This window comes from Alnus glutinosa, chromosome 9 (assembly GCF_958979055.1).
Source record: "Alnus glutinosa chromosome 9, dhAlnGlut1.1, whole genome shotgun sequence".
NCBI classification, from domain to species: domain Eukaryota; kingdom Viridiplantae; phylum Streptophyta; class Magnoliopsida; order Fagales; family Betulaceae; genus Alnus; species Alnus glutinosa.
In genome coordinates, this window is record NC_084894.1 from 27,137,083 (window position 1) to 27,161,114 (window position 24,032).

Here is a 24,032-nt window from a genome sequence, read left to right on the forward strand (position 1 = left end):
TAGGGTTCCACCGTTTCAGCCCTTTCTCACTTCTCAGTAGACTTAGTTTCTCAGTTTCTCCTTTTGGTTTCGGGTTAGTCGGGTTAGAGTGTTAGAATTAGACACTTAGTGTTTTAGATTAGTTTTTTTTTTTTTTTTTTTTAAACCTTATCGGGTCACAATCGTGTCTGGCGGGTCAACCCGCGGGTTGACCCGCCAGACACGATTGTAATCGGGTACCCGATTACAGTAAATCCTAACCCTATTTTTTCGTGTCGTGTTCGTGTCAGGTTCGCGGGTCGTGTCAAAAATTGACAACTCTAATCAATGGCCTCTCCCCAATCACTACCCCTGTCTATACCACATTTGCTTCTCTCAGAAAAGCAAACGCGATATTGGCAAAAAATGTGTGGAATAAGTGAAAGTGAAAATGTGAACGTGGAATGTTGGAGTAGTGATTGGGGGACCTTCCCTTTTTAATAGATAAATTAATTTTATAAAAAAAGCATACTTTTTTTAATAAAATTAATTTATTTATTGAAAAGAGTAGAAGAGGGCCGGCTACTCAGAATGTTGATATATTCATTATGTTGGCCGCAATAAAGGAAAAGAGAAACTTGTAAAATAATAATAATAATAATAATAATAATAAATAAAAAAAATGGAGAGTGAAGACGGGAAAGTCTTTGTGGCCTGTGGGGCATCTATACATGTCCGTACTTTCACTAGCTAGATGCTCTATACAGAGAGAGGAACAAATTTGAAACCCGTAACAGCAACAGCCCTACGCCATTCAATCACCGACGGCCATGGCGTGTCATTATCTTGTATTAGTTCTTTTTCTTATATTTTAAAAAAAAATTTCTGAAAAACATCAAAAAAAAAAAAAAAAAAAAAAACTTCTTACAACAGATGCCATATGTTTAGATGATGGGGTTGAGAATGAATAGTAATTCTCTATTTATATATGTTTACTATTCATTTCTTATGTATTATTTTAATATAAAAGAAGTATAATTAATTGATATAGGAAAAAGAAAAAAAAGTAAGAAATAGAGAAAAAGAATAAAATAAGAGTAAAAAATAATATTTAATTGATATAAGGAAAAGTAAAAGAATCTATTATGGACTATTTTTTTATAGGGAAGTAAAAAGTAATTTTGTTCCTTAAATATAGAGAAAATAGTTAAAAATCTGCTGCTAGTAATCTTCCTTACCCTGCATCAATAACCATTAGGTTATAGAAGAAGAACCTCAAGAGCCCTAGGCCATTACTTTAATTTACAAAAACGAATAACTGCATGATGCTAATTTGGAGACCCAGATGATTTGGAGAGTGCGACTGCTATTTAAGGACACGTACAAGACAACATATGAATAAATGCACACAACAGAACACGTAGAAGACAACATATGAAAACGTTGGAAGGCCTCTATCATGCTCTGTTTTTGAACGATGAAACAGAGGATGTGGAGAACGTGTTTTAAACTTCTTCTAAAATCCAACTTCTTTCTAACTTATTTTCTCTGTATAAATTAAACAATATTTAAATTATAAATTTTCTTGTAACATTGTCCCCTCCCCGCCGTTGGATCTTCGCTAAGCAGACATCGCCGAGCCGTCCAGCAAGAGTCGGAACTGCAGCGGAGTAACGGGGCCAGGGGCGGGGTTCAGGCCGAGCTCCATGGAGTTCCAGGCACCGTACCTGGACCAGGTGCTGGAGAACGTGTTGTCGCCCCATCGAGCCACGGCCGGTTTCGCTGCCTGGGTTTTGCTGTTCCAATATTTTCTACAAGAATGTCTACGATAACAATATGATATTTTATTATTATTATTTTTTAATTGAAAAATGACAAATGATAGGGTATTATGGGTAGAGAAATGCTAAGTGTACTTAAATTTTTACAAAAAGAGTTTTACTAACTGATGTGAAACCTCATAAGTGGCTCCACATCAGTTTAATAGTGAAATAAGTTAAAAAATATTTCAATATATAAAGACGAAAATGCCCCTTCCATCTATTAGTGAATATAGCACACCGGAAAAACAGCATACTACCAGAAATTCCCAACCACTCACCTCGACACCTAATCTCCAGCCAAATAGGCCAGAATCCGGCCAGTCTGGTCGGGAAAGAGCCAGATCCCCGCCATCCCCGCTAGCCGATCGGGAATAGCCAGATTCCGTCCAGCCGGGCGGGATTCGGCCGTTCTGTCCTAGGGAATGGCAGTTCTGGCCGTTCCCGACCAGATCCCGTCCAGTCCGGCGGGATCCGGCCGTTCTGTTGGGGGAACAACCGGATCCCGCCCATCCCGGCCGTTCTAGTCGTTCCCGGCCAGATCTCGTCCAGCCCGCATAGGATCCGGCCGTTGTGTTCAAGGAACGGCTGGATCCCGTCCAGCCCCTCGGGATCCGGCCATTCTGTCCGAGAACGGCCGGAATCCGGCTGTTTTGGCCGAAGAACGGGGTCGCCGGCGAGAACTAGATCCGACAACGGGAAGAGGATTTGGCCCATTTTTTTTCATGACTGATGATGAAGGATATTTTTGTATTTGTATAACATGTCATGTCCATTAGTAAAACTGTCTTTGTAAAAGTTTAAGTACCCCTAGCATTTCTCTTATGTGTATATTTCGTCAAAATGACATTTTTCAAATGTTTTGGTAGTTTATGAGGGTAAAGTCAAAGCGTATATAGTTTGGGAGGCTATCCGTAGAATGACTGGTAGTTTGAAAGGTTAAATTGTAATTTTCTCTTAATTTTTAAGTTATATATATATATATATAAGACATATTAGACATACCCCTAAGCATTTTCATATATACAACCAAGTTTTAAATCTATTATTGAATTTGTAGGTCTTTAAATTTACTATTGAATTTGCAAAACCCAATGTATGTGGATCTGACAAATTCAGTGGTGAATTTAAAAATGAAATTTGTAAAAGATGATCAATTTGTATCATTTCTTTTAATATATATATATATATATATATATATATATATATATATTTGTATTAAGAATGACACGTTTTATCATTCTATTGTTGATGGCGTGACACTCTAATGAAATACATCAAGTTTCTAGACAAAATTTGACTGCAAAAACTAAATTATTATTTTGGCTTACCTCGATAATCTCTAATGACTAATTTTGGATTGTAGAAAATAATTTGTAATTTAGGCCAACTACAATGACTGATTTTAGATTTATCCTTTTAAGAATTCGAGCTATCTACGTGATACTAAAACATTCATAATTGACCTTACTCAAAATTATGGAATGTATATGTTGCAATTTATTTAATTTTTTAGAAATACGACTGTGGTTGTTTATAAGAAATATTGTAATTTCACATATTATAATCATTTGATTTAGTTCTTGACTTGTTAATTTCCAAAAGATAAAGAAAACGATCCTTGTGCATCAAGGATTCAAGAGCTAGCAATATATATGGAGCACTGGAATCAAATTGTCATGATCAAACAATTGTGTGGTACATCTATATACCACACAACTAATTATTACTTGAAACCTTGTGTGTAAAATGCTCTGTTTATAGTCGACATACGTGAGAAAAGCTAGCTTCGTGAATGATCAAAATAAATAAAAAATAAAAATAAAAAAATAATATAATAATATTAATAAAAAATAAAAGAGTTCCGAAAAGCATGTCCTTTGAACCTCAAGCTAGGGATCTAAACAGGGAGGAGGAAGCAAGATAAAATTCACAACTTTCCACCACAATCAATAAAAATGATAATACTGCAGAAAGATAAATGGACTAATATAATAGATTAAAAAAATCATCAAACATACTTCTTGTCATCTTTCACTATTCTTACAGTGGGGTTTTTTTTTTTTTTTTTAATGAATAAAAAAAATTAAAGTTGGGCAAAAATTAATTAAACATTTCAACTAACATAATAAATAAAAATAATTCATTCTAAATTTAATTATTTTTTAAAACATATAAATATTACTTACAATTTAATTCAATTGTCCTTGACGAGTCTTCATACCTTGAAATCACTTCATAATTTTTTTTATTGCTGAATAATCAATCATTCATCTACTGATTTCATATTTTGTTACATAAATGATTTTTAATAATATTAATTGTTGAAAATGCTCTTTCAACAATTGCTACAGTAAGATCAATGTCAACGTCACCGATGAATAAATAATTAAAAAAAAAAAATCTAAATATAAAAGACTAGCCATAGCCTATATATCACTTGTAGAGTGTTAGATTTTTTTGACTTTTTCCTTGTATTGTTTTACTAGATGTGACGACCCTGTCAGACTGCTAGCATGCATGCAAGTCCTAACAATATATATATATATATATAATTTTAGAGAAATACATAACTATAAACTCTCATTTTACTCTTATTTATATAAACTAATAATATTGTTAAAAAAATTAAGATACTATATTCTTTTTATTATTTTTTATATTATTGATCTATGTAAACAAGGCTATGATAAGAGTAATGAAAATATATAACCAAGAATTTCTTATAATTTTAAAGGGCCTTACACCCGGCAAACCAGTCATCCAAGTATCCAACTACCATGAACATGCAGATAGGAAAAAGAGTAGGGATAGACTCCTACAAAGAAGATAAAGATTAAAGATACCTTTAATTTTGAGTCTGCTAATATCGTGAACAAACACGAAGGTCGTGAGCCAGTTCAGATGAAATGCATAAAAAGTACCTTCATGTTATCTTCAATCCATTAGCTTAATGTTACTTTTTTCTTTTTTTTTTAAATCGATCAATTTTTGTCTAGATATTTTTAAAAAATAAAAAATAAAAAGGAAAGGAAGAAAGAAGAAATGCATAAAAAGTACCTTGTCTGCCATTGTGAATGTGGAAAGTTGATTTCTTGGTCGGTCTCTCACATGGGTCTCTGAAGACAAACGAAGACTCATCATGTTTTCTTTTTGACTAACTCTCTCTTGGGTGAGCCAAGAGTTGGGTCTGTGGTAATCATAGCGATTGCGTGGAAGCTTACGAGTATGTCTTCTAGTCTTATTTTTGCTACTCAAAACACTTTTTTTTTTTTTTAAAATCATTATATTTTTAATACAAATTCTAATAAATTATTTATTTCATCATACATTTTCTTTAAATATTATTTTTCAATATGTTAAAAGAAGAGAGAAATCAATAAAAAAAAAAAAAGTAAATCATTGCCCTCAATATTATATTGACTTAATGTGCTACAATGAACTTAAATCTTTTGGGTATAAAAGCTCATTGTAGCAAAAATCTTACTTTGAAGCATCTGTTGGAGATGCTTTAAGACAGGTAATTGCCGTGCAATAACCACTCCCAAGCTTTATATATATATATATATAGTAAGTCCTTTCCTTCCTTCCTTTTGGACATGGAATAATGAGATCGGATCTGTTTAAATTTATTTATATTTTAATTTTAGTCATAATTTTTTACATTGTAATGACTATTTTGGAGTGTTTGTTACTATTGGTATCACCTAATTAAGCTTTGTTTTGTTAATATAATATCTATGTAAAAAAATAAATAAATAAAGCCCTCTCCCTCCCCTCCAAACCTTTTTTATTTTCCAATTACGATAGTAAGGATAATGTATTTGTAAAAAAAAATTATAGACAACCCATTTCGTTTTCCTGGATTACGGGATAATTAATTCTTCAAGAAACCTTTTTATTTTCTCTTTTTAGAAGAGACTCAAAACAACGTAACATTTATTTAATTGTAACGAAAAAAGACAAAGTGCACATCATCTATGGGTATGCACTTTAGTTGACAAAAAAAAAAGCATCACGGGATATTTGAGTCTTTTTGGCCAATGCCGCCACCCTCTTTTGGGGAGGAGGATTCATTAATTTCCTGCAAAATGGCATCGCATTTGTGAGGTTAATCAAGATATTATATTATTAACATTCAAGTATCCGATCAATAATTCAATATCATTACATAATCAAAGAGAAATCATTAGAGTTTATTCCATAAGAAGAAGAAGAAACTCGCTCCATGCACTTTCTTAGCATCTTTTTTGATGTACGTGGGCCACCTCTCTTTACCACAGAGGAGAACGGGGTTGTCAAAGTAGCAGGATTTTTACGATTTCAAAAAAAAATTATTTTAAAAAGATTTTTCCTCAATTTTAAAAAGAAAATTTTTTTTTTACTAAATTGAAATAAAGTATTTTGTTCAAAACTTTTATACAACATAAAATATATATATAAAAAAAAAAAAAAATTCAAATATTTTTTTTTGGCCGAGAATTGTCTTCTGCTGAATTTTGACGCGTAAAGGAAGTTGTGGCTGGAGGTGCTTGAGTACAGCTAGGGAATAGGATTGTGGGTAGAATTGGGTAGAGTTAGGTTGCGATTTGTCTTTTGTCATCTATGGTGCGTTTGGGTGTTGAATCCGAATATTATTCGAATATACTGTGCGAATTACGAGGTTTAACTTTGTGAGATAAAATTTAAAAAAATTTAAAAAAATTAAATAAAATATAATTTATTTTTGAAAAAAATAAAATATTATTCAACTTTATTCAACTTTTTATATCATATTTGACTTATGGAAAGACCTGTTGCTTCTTAATCTATCTGATCTGAATATGACTGGTACCTAATTACCTATTGTTAGAAGAAAAGCAAACGCGGTATTGACAGAGAATGTGGAATAACTGAAAGCGGAAATGTGAATGTGGAATGTTGATACATTGGCCGCAATAAAGGAAAAGAGAAACTAAAAACACAAAAAGATGGAGAGTGAAGACCGGAAAGAAAGTCTTTGTGGTGCATCTGGAACTTATGTGGAATTCATTTGTGGTTATTATAGATTTAATGACAAATTTGTACATTTTTTATTTGGAGATCTATAAAAAAAAATGTGTAATAAAATGAAACCAAACATTCATATTTTTAAAAATGTTTTTATTTTATTTCGTTATTAGAACATGTGTTTACTCAAATACATGTCCAAACAAGAAAGGTCGTCTCCCGTGTATTCTCACATATTTTTACTCTATTACAATAAGTTAATGCAAAAGTATTGCACCGAATCTAATATATCTCTAGAAAGTATATGGAATAAGAGTAATGATTCACTACCACCTAAATATACAACTTTCCACCACCTTGTCTATGTGGCAAGGTGGTCCATCACTTTAATTTATTTTTAAAAAATAAAAAAATTTAAAAAGTAGTGGGGGACCACCTTGCCACATAGGCAATGTGATGAAAAGTTGTATATTTAGGTGGCATTGAATCATTATTCATGGAATAATTATATTTCAATGTGATAAAGGAAAAGAGAAACTGCTAAAATATATATATATATATATATATATATATTATCGATCTTAATATTATATATATTCACTCAATATGTATAAGAGTTTACTGTAGCATGCAGACATTTTACTTTTAACCATACGCTGAAAAGTCAAAAGAATTCATATTAGTTAAATATAAATAATATGAGTTCTTTAAAGTATCTGTTGATCGAAGATGCTCTAAGACATACTTATGTTGTGCAATAACTGCTCCCAAGCTTTATATATATATATATATATATATATATATATATGAAATTAAAGTTAATGATTGTTATACAACTCTTTTTGTACAATTTTGATTATTTTTTTTTTCAAATTAACTATTAAATTTATTTTTTTACATATGGGTCTTAAATATTAAATGGTTGATCTTAAAAATAAATTGTTAGAGTTGTATGAAATGTTTTGCAGATGACTTGCTCATCTTTTCTGATGTTAGCCCTAATTCTATATCCATTATTAAGGCTGCACTTGTGGAGTTTGAGCAGCTGTCTGGGCTGCATACTAATCCCTCGAAGAGTTCTATCTTCTTTTCCGGAATCTCTGCCAGAAGAAAGGATGCTCTGTTAGCAGATTTGGGGATGAAGGAGGGTCAATTTCCTGTTGGATATCTTGGCCTGCCCTTGCTTTCCTCCAAACTTTCTGCTGCTGATTGTAGTATGCTGCTTGATAAGATTGCAAGCCGAATTACTTCTTGGACTTCAAAGAACTTTCATTTGCAGGAAGGCTACAGTTGCTAAATTATGTTCTTTATAGCCTTCAGGTTATTGGTCTGGGTTGTTTATTTTTCCTAAGCAGATTCTAAAAGAGATTAATCAGAAGTTTAACAGATTTTTGTGGAATGGGAAGGATGGGAGTTTTGCAAAAGCCAAAATTGCTTAGGATTAGGTTTGTTTCCCAAAAGAAGAGGGTGGCTTGGGGTTGAAGAATCTGGAAGTTTGGAACATTTCCTCTATGATGAGGCATATTTGGAGCTTATTTGCTCGGTCTGGCTCCACTTGGGTTGCCTGGGCTCAAACCTATTTGCTGAAGGGAATGAGCTTTTTTGGAGTGTAAGCATTCCCCATAATTCCTCTTGGTGTTGGAGAAAGATTCTAAAGCTTAGGAGTATGGCTCAGGGTTTCATTAAATTTGAGGTGGATGGATCACTGGCATCCTTTTGGTGTGCTGCTTGAAAATTTTGGCTACAGAATCATCTATGATTCTCAAAGTAGGTTGGATGCAAAGCTGGATTCTGTGCTTAGAAATGGTTTATGGTGTTGGAAGCTAGCTCGGTCTGAAGCTTTGGTTGCTCTTCAAATCAAACTTCCTGAAATTCCTCTTGGTATCACTGGTAAGCCAATCTGGACCATTGCTAAAAAGGTTACCTATATCAGTGCTGAAACCTGGAACTTTCTAAGGAAGAAGAAGGACAATGTGGACTGGTGACTTTTAGTTTGGTTCCCACATGCGATTCCAAAACAAGCATTTATTGTTTGCCTTCCTATGCATAACTGGTTATCTACAGGTGATAGATTGTTGTCTTGGGGTTACACAGGTGACACTAAGTGTGTTTTTTGCAGAAATTCCATTGAAAGCAGGGACCATATCTTCTTTTCCTATAGCTTCACCTATAGGATTTGGAGAACTTGTATGCAGAGATGCAATCCTTTGGCCCCTCCTTCAGATTGGTTAGAAATCGTTAATGATGGATGCAGCAAATGGAAATCTAAAGCTTTGGAGGGTGTCCTATGTCGGTTGATTTTAAGCTCTACTGCATATGGCATATGGCATATGGCGTGACAGAAATGAGATTAGGCACAACGGGCATCCAAGGACAGAGGAGCAGATTTTGAAGGCCATTTTTTGGGAAGTCCAGTATAGGATTTCTGGAAAAGGGCGTTTCAAGAAGAATCAAGAAAATGTCAGCCTTTGCCACTGCTGGAACATTGATACTAGTCTGCTGTTGTAACTCTTCACTTTTCCTGTCGTGTTGACAGTTTTGTTCTGTTTGAGGTCTGGTTTTTTACCATCTTGTTATGTTGTTTTCTTGATTGAGGTGTTTTAGAGCTTGTTTGCTCTTTTGTTTTGTTTGTTGGTTTTGGAGTTTTTTGTACAGTTGGTTTTGCTTTTAATATAGCTCACTTATTCATCGAAAAAAAACAAATAGATGATACTTGAAGAAAGTAAAACAGACAATCTACATGCATCAATCTGAGAGGATTATATTTCATCACCATTTCTTCATAGTTGTGACCCAGGGCCTAAAAACAACAGCCAACTTCAATATGAACGTACAAGAAAAAACAAAAAAACTTAATTGTCTGTATTATATAAGAAGCACCCCAGCTTCATGATTTAATATCTACCATCTTCGAATTCAAATGGACTCACAACTTGAAGATGTATATCAGGAACAGGGAGGGAGAAAAGTAGGCATAGACTCCTACAAGAAGATAAAGATACCTTTAATTCCAAAATCTAGATTCTACTAAATCACGACCAAACACCAAGGTTGATTGCCACACAAATCTGTTCCTCCAGCTTATAACACCAGTCAGTCAGATATGCTGAGTGCCAAATAAACCAACTGACAAAGCCTGCAAAATTGCTGCTGCATCATTTCATGGTCCAATTTAACTTAATAGCTCAAGAGAGAAGGCCCAGGAATGACTAGAAACTCACCCTGCTCTGCCAAAGATATCTACTAGAGCCTTGTATCTGCCAATGGTTGTCATGCTTCCTAGATGCTTGTAAACAAATGGATCTCCCATGGTTCCATGCCATTTGTACCATTGGCATGACCTCCACGAGGACCACCAACTTTACCAATCCTATTTAATAGGCACATTAAGGATATTTAGTTATGCACAAACCATGGCCACTCAAAATCCTTATCGTTATTTCAAGTATGATAGTAAATCTCAAACTAGAATTGCCGTCTGGCCAAACAAGCTATTTGGTAAATCAACACTGCCATCAACAGATATCCAGCATCCCTTTTTGTCCACCACATTTTTAATGGGGGTAGCCCCGTTTGGAGTACAAAGACTTAATTCAGTCCCTAATTTAATATAACACAACTAAAAGTTATCTGAGTAATAAGATTTACCTTCCAAAACATGAGCTGTGATGTTCTGGATATTAATGATTCTGCAATATGCAAATAACACAAATCTGCAATCAACTAGCTTATATCTAACTTCAACAGTTTGCCAGGAAGATTGCTAATATCTTCACAAACAAAAGTTGTTCATAGAAAAATAGCTTACCTGAACCAAAGCTGGAAGGGTTGGTTTTCCAGTACTTTGAACAAACCCACTGCAATCACCAATGGCAAGCACATCCTGCACAGAAGGAACGTGTAACCACTTGTCAACACCAATCCTGAAAATACGAATAGCATTTGTTAACTCTTTCTAATGCCTATGCTCTTTTAAGCATGCCTACCAATTTTTGAATATGAATAAGATAGACATGCAGAGCAAAAAAAGCAAAAATGAACCAATTTACTATGGAACTGTGATATAACAAAACATTATGGCATTCAAGGGAAAACCTAATCAGAAAAGGAACGAGCTAGAAAAATGTGATGTATAGGAGGCAATAAAATTTATTTTCGAGACAAAAATTGAAAAATTTTACCTAAATACCATACAAGTACTGAAATCCAATTTTCCAGAATTTCTCAGCCAATTGTTCCAAGAGTTGGAGAGACCTCATATTGGACTGGGAATGATGTAGAAATGCATTGTCATGAGCCAAAAAGAACTAGTAACTAACCTTCCACCTGGAGATTTTGGAAGTTCCAGAGGGTTAACAAGAGAAGAGGGGCCAACACCCTTAGACAACACTAACAGCCCATATAGAACCTCTGTGCCATCGTTAAGAATTAACTTTTGAGCTTTTAACATCCTTGACAATCCCACAAACAAGATGGAAATCCTGACTGAGAGAAACTACTAAATGAAAAATGAATAGATCTATAACTAAAAGTTGGGGGAGGTGGTTGTTGGGGGTTAATAATTCCAATGTCCAGAGTTGTCCAATATCCCAATTGTTGCTAGTGAGAGGTGCTTTACATATCCATAGGAGAAGTCTCAAGTTCCTTTAAGAGAAAAAGGGTTCTTTTGGATTTTACCTTTTACAACTGACAACTTTATCTTCCACAACAAAGATCAGACTAGAACTTTCAATTTGAGAATATGAAATACATAATCTGCAGCAAATATTTTTAAGACAAACAAACAAGTTCTTCCTATTAATCATGCATCTCTTACCTTTGTCAACTGTTTAGTAGCATAGTGCCTGAGGCGATCATCAAAGGAATATAATATCTCATTTGCCTGTGAATCCAAGAAAAATTTACTTAGTATTTCCTTGAAACAAGTTTCGCAAGTCTGCAATGGTTTTTTGTCACAATAACAGTTCTAGTGATGCCTCGAAGCAAGTACAAAACATTTTTCAAGCAAGGTGATTGTGTAGCTATCCATAACACTAGTGGAAATAGTTTAAAGGAAATCTTAGTACGGACAAGAATATCTCATAGCTTAAGTTGTTAAACAAACCTCAATCAAAGTAACTTGGACATAGTCTTTCGCATGCGCATATGTTTGGCTAACATCATTGATGATAAAATCACTTAGTTCACCACTGAACTCAACTCCCCTGTGAAATGCCTGCCTCCAACCCAAATTCAATAGTAGCATCATGTTCTTAATTCAAGAAAAAAAAAAGATTATTGCAAAAGCATACCAGGCTAGTCAGACAGCATCATGTTTAGGAGCAGCTTCCTACAAATTTCCTGGGCATGGTAAAATTCCCAAAGAAAAATCGCATGTTCTTTCACCCCATGGATTCCAAAAGTTTAGGGCTGTGCCCCCAAAGCAATTACCAATTTGTCACATGCAATCCTAAACTTCTGCACCTTCAATTATCCAAGACCAAATTTCTTACAGTCGAGCCTTTGTGACGTTCAAAACCCCAAGACTGATATAGACCCACATATGTGTAACTAGACTATTCGTTAGATTTATCTTATTATTGCAAACACCCAATAGGCTGTTATCATCTCAATCATTTTAGACTAGTATGTCATGGCAAACAATTAGGTTTTATCAAATTTATTGATGATTATCATTTAAATATATCTCCATATAATTTCTTCTCCTATTGTCATGCCATAAAACAATATTTTTTAATTTTTTTTTTTTTTTAATGTTTCTTCTGGTAGAAAAAGCCATTAACTGTTTCGCCCAAAGTTTGGTTACATTCATCTCATTATAATTCAAATGGAAAAGAACAATAATATAAGCATAAGGAGAGAAAAAGAAGAAATGAAATTATGACTCATCTGACATCATATGGGTGTTATCATCTCAATCAATCATTTAAACAAAAAAACGTCCATATATGATTTGATATCTATCATCTTCGAATTCAAATGGACTCACACCATGAAGATGTATATGGGTAGCCCCTTGAGGTTTGGAGTCCCTTGAGGTTAATTCAGTCCCTAATTTAATATAATACAACTAAAACTTATCTTAGTAATAAGATTGACCTTCCAAAACAGGAGGTGTGATGTTCTGGATATTAATGATTCATGCAATATGCAAATAACACAAATCTGCAATCATCTGGGATATATCTGATCAATTCAACAATTTGCCAGGAAGATCACTACTATCTTCACAAACAAAAGTTGTTCATAGCTAAAAAGTAGCTTACCTGAGCCAAAGCTGGAAGGTTTGGCTTTCCAGTACTTTCAAGAAACCCACTGCAATCACCAATGGCAAACGCATCCTGCACGGAAGGGATATCCGGCTACCATATATTTGGGGGGTGGGAGATTGTGCTGTCAATTTGGTGAGGGATCGCTATAATCGTCAATCCTCACTTTCAGAGATCTCGTCATCTCTTACATTTGGCTCGTGCTCATCAACTACAAAATGAATTCCACACCTCTTCACTTCCATAATTTGCGGATCAATTCCACACTTAATGTCCATATGATCAATTCCTTGGCCCCACAATTGTAGATCGACATCCACCTCTATTTCATCTCCACTTTTCATCTGACTTGTAATATTTGGTGCCCAATGATTGTAATCACTCACTCGTGCAACTAAATGATCTTCAAAGATATCAAAATGTGGTCCACTAGGTATAGCCCAATCAAAATTTCCCACGGTATACCAGTCATCCCTGTTGTTGGACTGGTCTCTATAACTTTTATTACGTAATCTCATTCTCCATCTTAAGTCACGCCGTTGATCAGCAAATATCTCTCTGGGTGCTTCCTTTTTTACTGCATAAACAACGCAAAGAAGTATTTTGCCTCCGATTTTACCATCCAAAAGCGAAGGTACACAAAAGGATATTGAAGAACCGATTGTCTGATGGCTAATCCAATTTGGAATCTCACTTCCGGGGAGGAGAACTTCAGTAACACTGTTGCGTGTCTTGCTCATCATCTGTTTCAAAGAAGTATTTACGTCATAAAACGAGAGAGAGAGAGAGAGAGAGAGAGAGAGAGAGAGAGAGAGAGAGAGAGAACCTGGAAAACACTCTTCCTAAACTCAGATGATAGGTTGTTGCACCCTCCCATTCTAACAATAACTTGTGGTACACATCGCAAACTCTCCAAATTTTGAATCTCAACCAGTTTGGAGCAATTACTAAGGTAAAAAGATACGGGATAGTTGTAAATCATACCGCGCCAGTCGAGATCATCAAGGTAAGAAGATTCTGAACTATCATTCGTCAGAATTGAGATGCTTTCCAATGATGTGCAGCCATGTGCTTTCAAAAAACTTATACTACGAGGAACTGAAATTGATTGAAGAGTAGTACACTCACTCAAATCCAATTCCTCTAATTTAGGAAGGCGGCTGATGCAACTAGGTAGGTTATGAAAATTGTTTCTTGATAAATCCAAAGTTTGGAGTGAAGATAAATATCCAAATTTAATGGGAATCTCATCTTCAGACAAATTGCAGTCTCTGAGATCTAAATCTGTCAATGAGCATAATTCAGAATTGGATAACAAACGTATACGGTTGGAGCTTTTGGGTGATATCGGTCCTCCACATCCAGATGATGTTAAAACTTTTAGATTACTCAAAATACCCAAGGACGATGGTAGTTGCTCAATACCAATTCTGTCTGCATCCAACTTCCGTAAAGCCTTCATATTCCCCAATTCTTCCGGTACCTTGTCAAGTTCTGAGCAACCAGACAAAATAGGAACTCTAAGAGATTCTAAGTTAGAATTGCTAATAATCGGAAGACTCCTAAGCTTCTTGCAACTTCCTAAATTAAGTACTTCAAGTCTTTTTAGATGTCTAACGGACTCGTGAATCTTAACCAAGCTTGTACAACCAAACAAATCCAATTTCTTTAGACGTGAGGTTTGTGAGAACTCTGGTGAGTTAATGAGACGTTCACAACAATTAAAACTTAAATCCTCAAGATTCTCCAAAAGGCTAAAGGAAGATGGTAGTTGCTTAATAGCAGTGAGGCCCAGATCAAGACTTTTTAAAGCCTTCATTTTTACCAAATTCTCCGGTACCTTTTCAAGATTATTGCAACCAAACAACTTGAAAATTTCAAGAGATTCTAATTTAGAAATGCTACTCGGAAGACTCCTAATCTTCTCGCAAAAACATAAATTCAACGAAACAAGTCTTTTTAGAAATCCAATGGATTCGTGAATCTCAACCAAGCTTTTACAACCTTCAAGATTCAGACTCTCCAAATGTGGGGCATGTAAGAAGTTTGGTAATTCGATGAGACTACTACATCTTAAAAATGATACAATTTTGAGATTCATCAAAAGACCAAAGGAGGATGGTTGTTGATTCGGTAATTTTTCAAATATCAAGCAACCAGACAAGTCAAGGGTTTCAAGAGATTCTAAGTTAAAAATGCTTCTTGGAAGGTACTTCAGGTTTGTGCAATTCTCTAAATTCAATAAAACAAGTCTTTTGAGATGGCCAATGGACTCATGAAACTGAACCAAGCTTGTGCAACTTTCAAGTATTAGTATTTCCAATTGTGGGACTTGTGACAAATCTGGTGATCTAGTGAGATATTTGGAATTGCTAAGATTAAGGACCTTCAACTTGTTGAAAATCTGTGAGAGAGAGAGAGAAAAAAAAAAAAAAAGGTACTTGTTAGTTATACATTTAAACATTAAGAGGAAAAAAAAAATCACTATAAGATTTGCTATACTTTATTCTTCTCCCAAACTCGTTTGACTTTACTATGCTGCATGTCAAGAATAACAAGGTTCTCCAGTTGAAAATCTTGTGGGAGAGATTTTAGAGGGCACTTATGCCAACAAAGCCATTTCAGCTCTTTGGAGAGATATTCATAGGATCCTGTAAGTTGCACATCATTAATTTGGAGTAATCTCAAATTCGTCATTTTTTTAAATGCTTTAGTTTTCAGTACTTCTACATCTTCAAGTAGCAGGGGATTTAAGATGAGACCCTCAACTTTCTTTGAACCCTGGCAAAATAGATGGCTGGATTAGCAATGCACATCCTCATCTTGTATTAAGCTAGAATGTTAACTTTGAAATAGAGAAAGCCTATATATTCTCACCATAATTTAACAGAGAATGCTAGAAGTGATTTGAACATGATTAGAATTGCTTAAAACACAATTGCATACCATTTTAATGTTGAAAACTACCTTACTTGATTTATAGAAGTTTTTAAAGTCAATCACTTATGAGTTATGTTGATACACAATTCAAACAATGATGCATGCTAGGCAAAAAGGAAAATCTCTCATGCACACCTACATAAAACGTAAATTATGTGCATCAGAACATGTGCATGTGTTTATATGTGTAAATGCATATGCTTCTATTTTTTTAATAAGTAAAAATGCATATGCCTCTTACCCTATGTTTGCGTAGTACATTTAAGACATCTTCGTGAAACCACAACCTGCTGCGTTTTTCTGGATATTTGGGTGATTCTTGACAAACAATTTCCCTTCCCATGTCTCGAATCAGATTATGCATCAATAACTTATTTTGGCAATCAGTTGTCACAAGTGACCTCTCAATGAGAATAGGTATACCGATATTTGGAAAGAATTTACAATCATCAAGTATTTTGATAGCATATTCTTTGTCCATACCGACAAAGAAACATGCAATATCAAGGAATATTTCCTTTGTATACCTATCTAGTGAATCAAAACTTATTCCAAGTATTTTTTGAATCTTTTCATTAGGAGTTCTTCGTAATTTTTCCAATTCACTTTTCCATTCAACAATGCTTCTTTCTTTAAGAAAAGAACCCAAAACCACTACAGCTAAAGGAAGTCCTCCAGCATAATTCACTGCTTGAATTGAAAGCTTTGAGTAATCTTCTTTTGGATTGACCATCTTAAAGGCATGCCAGCTGAACAGTCGAAGAGACTCCCAAAAATTCAGTTCTTCTAGTTTATATTTTTCATCTACCCCCAATTGCCTTAGCATATGTTCATTTCTAGTTGTTACAATGATTCTACTTCCTAAACCAAACCATTCCTTTCTGAATAACATGTGTAATTTTTCAAAGTCATCCACATCATCAAGAATAACAAGAACTCTTTTGCGATGAAGCCTTTCCTTAATCTGTATGATTCCCATATCAACATTGCCAATCTTAAAATTCATTTTCAAGATATCATAAAGAAGTTGTTCTTGTAAATGAACTAAGCCATGCTTTTCTGAACTTTCTTTAAGGTTTGAAAGAAAGCTCTTTCCTTCAAATGCATCACATATTTCATTGTAGACAGCTTTTGCTAGGGTTGTTTTACCAATACCACCCATTCCGTATATGCCCACAACACGAACGTTACTTGTTCCAAGATTTAATAAACCTTTAATATGATCAACACGAGACTCCATTCCTATTGGGTGTTCGGCAACATTCAAGCGAGCAGGGTTCACTTTATACAAAACTTGTTCAACAATCTCTTTGATGAATCTTGATTCATACCTAATTATTGTGATTCAAATAGAAAAGAGAACAACAAAGTAAGCATTAAACAATTATTTTGATTTCTTTTAGCAGAAAAAAGCCATCAACTGTTTTGGATAAAGTATGGTTACAATATCATCCCTCTCAAGTGTACGATTGTTTATCTAAAAAGCAATCCTAGACTTGATAATTTAGGGGAGAAAAAAAAAAAAAAAGTTTCTCTAGATGGCATGATCTTGATACGCTGATAGTGGGCACGGAAAGCAAAACCATCAACTCATTCAACTCAAACCCTAATTTCTTTAATGCATTTACCCCTCCAACTTCCACTCTATTATTAATGTCCTCTCAAATTACCAATTGTGTCAAAATCCTCCTAAACTTAAAAAAAAATGTCAATGTACCCAAGACTAACAAAAAGACAAAAATGTCCTTATAAATTCGAAAAACAAAATGAAAATTTAAAAACAAAATTTTGAAAAAAATAAATTAAATGAAACAAATTTTAAAAAAAAAACGAAAAATAATAAAAACAAAAAAAAACAAATAAATAAATAAATAAGAAAAAAAAAACTGAAAGATAAATAAAAAAAATGAAAAACTGGTTTTTTTAATTGATTTTTTTTTCTTTTTTCTTTTTTTTTTTTTAAAAAATATTATTTTTATATAATTTTATGGATTGTATTTTTGTTATTAGGAAACATTGACATGTTTTAGTAGTTTAAAGAACACTAACATAATTGGTAGTTTGGGGGACATTAACAATGGAGTAGTAATTTCAAGGGTATGTCTAGTGTCTACTTTTTTTTTTTTTTGAGAAACTTCACAAAACTCCTCTCAACTTCCACTCGATTTGAAACTACCACCAAAGTTAAAAAAAAAAAAAAAAAAAAAAAAAAAAAAAAAAAAAAAAAAAAAAAATTTCACAATTTCACCCCTCAATCTTTGAGTTTGTTGCAATGTCCCCCATCTGTTAGGATTTGACGTTAAATCTGACGGCAAAATAGGTCAAATGACTTTTATACCCCAAAAACGTTTATAAAATTCCTAATTTATTCTTAATTTCAAATTAAAAATTTTAACAAAAACTTATAAAAAAAAAATTTTAAAAAAAAATATATATTATGAGACCCACGGTGGGCACCCCATAATCGAAGCTCCTCTTTTTTCCTTTTTTTTTTTTAATCAACTTTTGTTTAAAATGTAAAAGAAAAGAAAGAAATGCGTGACAAAGTACAAGAGTCCATAACATAATACCCATTTGCAAGGTTATTAAGATCCCAGCCGGAACAATTTGCAGCTTCGGTAAGTGCTTTTCTCCACCTCCGCACCCTATCCATATCGGTTTGAAACTGCTTTTCATGCCTAGCAAAAGCTTCCTCAAAAGTTCCCGTCTGGTGTCGGACATCCGAAGGGTCCACGTGATAAAATATCGGAAAAATAGTGTGGTCTATGGTACTCTTACAGTGCACAATCTCCACAAGTTCTTCAAGGCACCACCTGGAAGTAGCATAGCCTTTAGAGAAAACCACAATAGAAATCCTTGATCCACGAATCGCTTTGAGAAGTTCGGCTGAAATGTTCTCCCCTCTTGGAAGCTTCTCCTCATCTCGGAAGGTGGATATTTGGAGCCGCTTCAAGGCGGTGTAGAGGTGATCGGTGAAGTTTTTACGGGTGTCTTGGCCTCCGAAACTCAAGAAGACATCGTAATCCCAATCAGATTGAGAAGATGACGAGGTGGTTTTTGTGGTTGAGTTTGATTGGGCTGAAAAAGGAGACAAATTCGGTGAGTTAAGAGAAGGATTTTTTGGAAAGTAAATTGAAAAATGAGAAAGAATATCATTTACTAAACATAAATTAAAATCCATATTCTTTTTATGATGATTCATTCTTTTCTTCTTCGTTTTTTTTTTTTTTTTTTTTTGATCCTCTAATCAACGCGCGCTACTAAAGAGGACACGATATTGATGAGCATTCACTGGTATCTGAACTTACTAATAATTTCATATTCTTATTTTTGCTGGTTTTTAATAAAAATATAATTTCTCCATAATTGAAAAAAAGAAAAAATGGTTTGGCAACAAGAATTAATTCGTACCAGAAACCATAATTCCTCTAACATTAATATTGAAACAAGGCAAGCAGAAAGAGAGTAGGATTGAAGTTGAAGTTAGAAAGTGTAAAGTTTTAAATGGTTGAAAACGGTACCTTCTTTGTTTGGGTCTTGGACGACGACAACCTTGCGAGCCTGGTTTTGGTTCTCGGATTCAGTCTCCCGCTTCCGCTTCAAGCTTGGTGGTATCACACTGAAGCTTTGGCCCATGGGTGATAGATAGAGAGGGATGGTGGGGGAAGTTTGGGAAAGAAATCGTGGTTTGTGGGGTAATAATAGGAGAGAAGTACTGAGAAATGTGGGGATCGGATGTCAACAAAATGGGTTTAACGCTGATCAGTTTGTGAGTTTGATGGCAGAGAAGTTGGATTAGGATTTCTGGGTAACGAGAAAGAGAGATTTTGGGTTCAGAGGAGGGAAAGTGATAGAGAAAGGGATCAGAAGAAAATGAAGAAAGCTCCGCGAAACTCGCTACATGCACTTTCCTACCATCTTTCTGAGAAAAGCAAACGCGGTATTGACAGAGAATGTGGAATAAGTGAAAGCGGAATGTGAATGTGGAATGTTGGAGAGTGAAGGGATAAGAGGGGAAATGATTCCTACATAAAAACAAAAAAAATAATAAAATATTATCAGCCACGTCAGCTTGTTGTGGGACTGTTGTGAGAAATGAGTGTAGGGATCATTTCTCTTTAAAAATGGGGGAGTGATCCTTACACTCTTTGTACACAACAATAATACAACACCAAGGCACATTGGGGTGGGACCCAAGGAAAATGTTAGATTTACAACACCAATACGACAACTATACAATAATCCCTCACACGAGGGCGGTAAGAATATATATATAAATAAATAGGCATACAAAACAACCAGTAAACGATCCTGCAACAAAGCAAGCTTTAATCAGATCGAAGTGGAGGGATGTAACAAATTCTTTTGAAAATCAACCACATTGACACTGCGGACTAATCCCACTGGGCAATTAGTGGCTAGCATTAGCGAGGCTCAAATATTAATTTAGAATTAATATGCGGATTTAGTGAAAGATTACAAACAAATTAAAGAAGGTGAGCATGTGAGATGTTTTTTTGGCTGTTGAGGGCGCAAGAATGTCATTGTTGGCGAAGTGCTTTGTGAATATGGACGTACTCCACCTCGTCCACGATCCCTATATATCGGAAAACAGCACCACCCATTCTCCAAATCCACTTAGAGCTAGCATTAAGGAAAAGGAACAGAAGAAAATAAAAAAATAAAATAAAAATCGTGAAATTAATTTTTGACCCATACGTAAGTCCCTTTAGATCTCGCCGTGGCAAGCAGTTGGCTGTTCGGGTTGATGGTGGTGGTACAGTCTAGCTAGGGGTGGTTTTCAGGGGTGAAAGCTACAAAAAAAAAAAAAAAAAAAAAAAACCCTTCAAACGTACGTTTGGTTCAGTCTACTCAAGTTTTAAAACGGTGACATGCATTTGGATTAATAAGAACCCAAAACAATTATGTTCGTTCATAAAATTACAGGATCTATACTGACTGTCCGTTAAAAATTAAAGAATCTGATCTATAATTTTAAATTACAACACATAAGCCGAATCTGCTTCCATTAATGATAGTCACATTGCATTTGTTCACTTGAGCTTTATGTACACAATAATAGGAAAATGTTTCATGCATGTAGGGCCAGTTTTTCCTGTCTTAGGTGGGTTAGGTGAATGTCTTCTAAATAAGATTTCCTTATAGAATGAGGATCTTAATTAAAAATTATGGGCATAAATTTCTTCCAAATTGATTTGGAGAAAATTTCATCTCTTTTACTCTAATAAATGCCAAGTGTTATTTAACATGTGAGAGACACTTACTAACCCAAATATTGGGTTTTGAGGAAACCTCAACATGTTACTATGTTAGACTATACTTAGCATTTATTAGAGTGAGTTGGAAGAAAGAAATTTCTATACAATAATTATTATTAAAGATTTTTCAAAAAAAAAATTGTTTTAAAGCTATAATATGATAAAAAGTTAGTAAATAGTCTTTAATTAAGGCCACTAGTTACCACAAAGAAATAATTACTAATTAAAAGCTTCATTATTCACTTTCACGAAATGTCTCAATGCATGTCTATAAATTATCCACCATCCATAAATTCTTAAAAAGTCCCACCACTTATTTACCTTATAAAAAAAAAATTAAAAAATAAAAAGTCCCATTTTCACATTCTTAAAAGTTTAATTCCAACGTGAAAAACCTTGTCTCCAATGTCAATTTAAATGAAATGCTCAGAAGAATATGGAGTCTTTAAAGTTCATAAATTTTCATTATTTGCATTGTACAATATATACATAGAATTAAACGCTCAGAAAGTTTTCAACAACTATTTTTTTTTTCCCATCATATATATTCTATTTCAAATCAGTACTATTTATAACTTCCCATTTTTCTCTTTATTCTTTTTGTCCTTCAAGTCTTATCCGAAAATTGAATTCCTCTCCTCTTCTCCAATTTCTGATTTTCTAACAATTCACAATTCAGGTCCTTCAATTCAATCAAGTGATAAGTCACTACAAAAAAAAGGGATTTGTGGACGATTTTTTTATAGACGGTTTTTAAAACCGTCTATAAAAAAAAATTCTAGACGTTTTTTGGTTAAACCGTCGGGAAAAAAAAATACGGACGGTTTTATTAAAACCGCCCGTAATTATAAAATTACAGACGGTTTTACAAAACCGTCTGTAAAAATATATTGACGGTTTTGAAAATTCCAGACGGTTTTTTTAAACCGTCTATAATATTTATAGACGGTTTTCTCAAAACCGTCGAGCCTTGATAACCTAAAATTAGAAAGAAAAAAAACCCCAGCTAGCCCAGCTCACAGTCTCCAGAAAGTTCGACACTCTCTCTCTCTTAGAGTCTCTCACACCCGGCCGCCGGCGCTCTCTCCCTTCTCCGATCCGGTGCTATCTCTCACACGGCCGCCGGCGCTCTCTCCCTCCGTCAGCGCTCTCTCCCTCCTCCGGCGCTCTCTCTCGCTAGCTCGGCTAGCTTGTACCTCAGCTCGACCCATCCGGCCCCTCCCTCTGGAAGTCGAATCCGGCCGGCCTAGCTTCCTCCTCTTCTCCGGTGACGCCCCCAAACGTCCCAGCTATCCCGGGAGCCAAACATAGCCTCCATTTTCCCGACCCCCGATTTAAAGGTTGGTTTTTTTTCCCTTCTCCTTCGTGGTTCTCAACAAGCAAACTGAACTGGCTTTAGTTTTACATTAATTGTCAATTATTAGTAATATACATTAATTTGAAGCACAACAAATATTGAAACATAATCATATAAGTATGATCTGTTATTATACCAAGTTAGTTTGCAATTCAGTCTTCCACGTACCTATGTAATTAATTAACTTATTAGAGTACCGAAATAGCTCATAATATGTCAAAACTCTAAAATAAATACAAACATTTGGGACTGTTAATCCACCACGCATCGTCATCAGTAGTACTAGTATATCAGACAATTTTATAGATAGGGATCCACATATATCCCAATATGATTTGCTTGGGAATGCTGCTTGTTGCCACCATTTCATTGATCCGCACTAAAACATTTGGTGAAGGTTGATAGAGAAAGGTAAGGACCTGCCCCATTAGTCAACTAAAGAAGATGAAGGAAAAGCTAGTTTGTGGACAAAAAATAAAGACAGATTTCTACTTCTTTCAATATCATAATCGTTTCCCAAATTATAGGACAAAGCTGGTGATGACTTTGGAGGATATAATTTGATGAAGTCCTAATCTCCACAATAACTTTTTCCTTTTCTTTTTGGGCTAAGGAAAGACTTGCAAACACTGAAAATAAATGCTTAAAAGTCTGCTAGGTTGTCTTCATGGGAGAAACATGGCCGTGGGTGAATTTTGATGAACACCTAGCTATCACTTTCGGCCATTTAATTAATTGATTTTATAATGATCTTCCAGCTGAGCCAACACATGTTTGCTAGCTCTATATATGATGAAGACACCAGGCCCGGGCCGGCCTTAATTTGTTAATTTTTTCCGATCGAGTTCCAAATATATTTTTGATAACCCAATTAATAAAGAATTAGAGCTGGAAAAGCATATCCACTACAAGGTAGGGCTGAGGACTTGTTCGTTTGTTGATAGGTGCTAGTCAGTGTGCATGCACTTAATAATTTTATGGAAATTAAGGCTGAAGCATATCTCTCAGGACCCTCTTACGATTCTAAGGGTTAATTAAGGATTAAACTAAATTAGTACTATTCATTAGTACTAGGCCTTTTAGATGATCAGCAGTTAGACTCCCAACAATTGATATCAAAACAAACACCACGTTAGGTTCGAATCACAAATGAGATGACCCGGCGGATTAAAATGTATATATTGGTATTATGTATAAGCATAATGTTAAGTCATTAAATACTGTAAGTAAATAGAGTTTCAAAAAAAAATGACCAGTATCAGGTCAATAATAAGCCACTGTGAATGTCGGATTCAAAAACGCGATAAAATATTGTTAAAAGGTTTAAGCAAATTAGTTTCCAAACAATATTATTAGAGCTTTTAGATGAATGATTAGTCCCTTAACAGAGCTTATGAGCGGCAAACTGATCATATATATA

The 24,032-nt window shown here is 34.5% G+C and overlaps 1 protein-coding gene across 7 annotated transcripts; it reads right to left on the minus strand.

The window, feature by feature from the left end:
* Window positions 1–9,451: 9,451 nt before the first annotated feature.
* On the minus strand, window positions 9,452–19,928 carry LOC133877600 (disease resistance protein RPV1-like). 7 transcript variants are annotated; one of them, XM_062315973.1, is made up of 12 exons: window positions 19,498–19,928; window positions 18,547–19,054; window positions 16,218–17,307; window positions 15,539–15,817; window positions 13,863–15,440; window positions 13,034–13,779; window positions 11,872–11,982; window positions 11,584–11,649; window positions 10,576–10,650; window positions 10,416–10,456; window positions 9,989–10,137; window positions 9,452–9,903 (listed from the first exon to the last, which is right to left on the minus strand). In XM_062315973.1, exons 1-6 carry the CDS (start codon window positions 19,610–19,612, stop codon window positions 13,192–13,194), a joined length of 4,158 nt encoding a protein of 1,385 aa, XP_062171957.1. In that variant the 5' UTR covers window positions 19,613–19,928; the 3' UTR covers window positions 9,452–9,903; window positions 9,989–10,137; window positions 10,416–10,456; window positions 10,576–10,650; window positions 11,584–11,649; window positions 11,872–11,982; window positions 13,034–13,191. The 7 variants fall into 7 exon arrangements, with proteins under 7 accessions (XP_062171957.1, XP_062171959.1, XP_062171960.1 ...); XM_062315975.1 differs by adding an exon at window positions 10,949–11,093 and having other exon boundaries at window positions 11,872–13,779; XM_062315976.1 differs by adding an exon at window positions 10,949–11,093 and having other exon boundaries at window positions 10,576–10,690; window positions 11,872–13,779.
* Window positions 19,929–24,032: the final 4,104 nt, after the last annotated feature.

Bases quoted from the DNA above. Each gene is read 5' to 3' on its own strand.
- LOC133877600 (XM_062315973.1), bottom strand. From the start codon at position 19,612: ATGGGCCAAAGCTTCAGTGTGATACCACCAAGCTTGAAGCGGAAGCGG. The intron at 19,055-19,497 runs GTACCGTTTTCA...CTCCTTTTTCAG, and splicing joins CCAAGACCCAAACAAAGAAG to CCCAATCAAACTCAACCACA. The intron at 15,441-15,538 runs GTATAGCAAATC...TCTCTCTCACAG, and splicing joins GAGTTTGGGAGAAGAATAAA to ATTTTCAACAAGTTGAAGGT.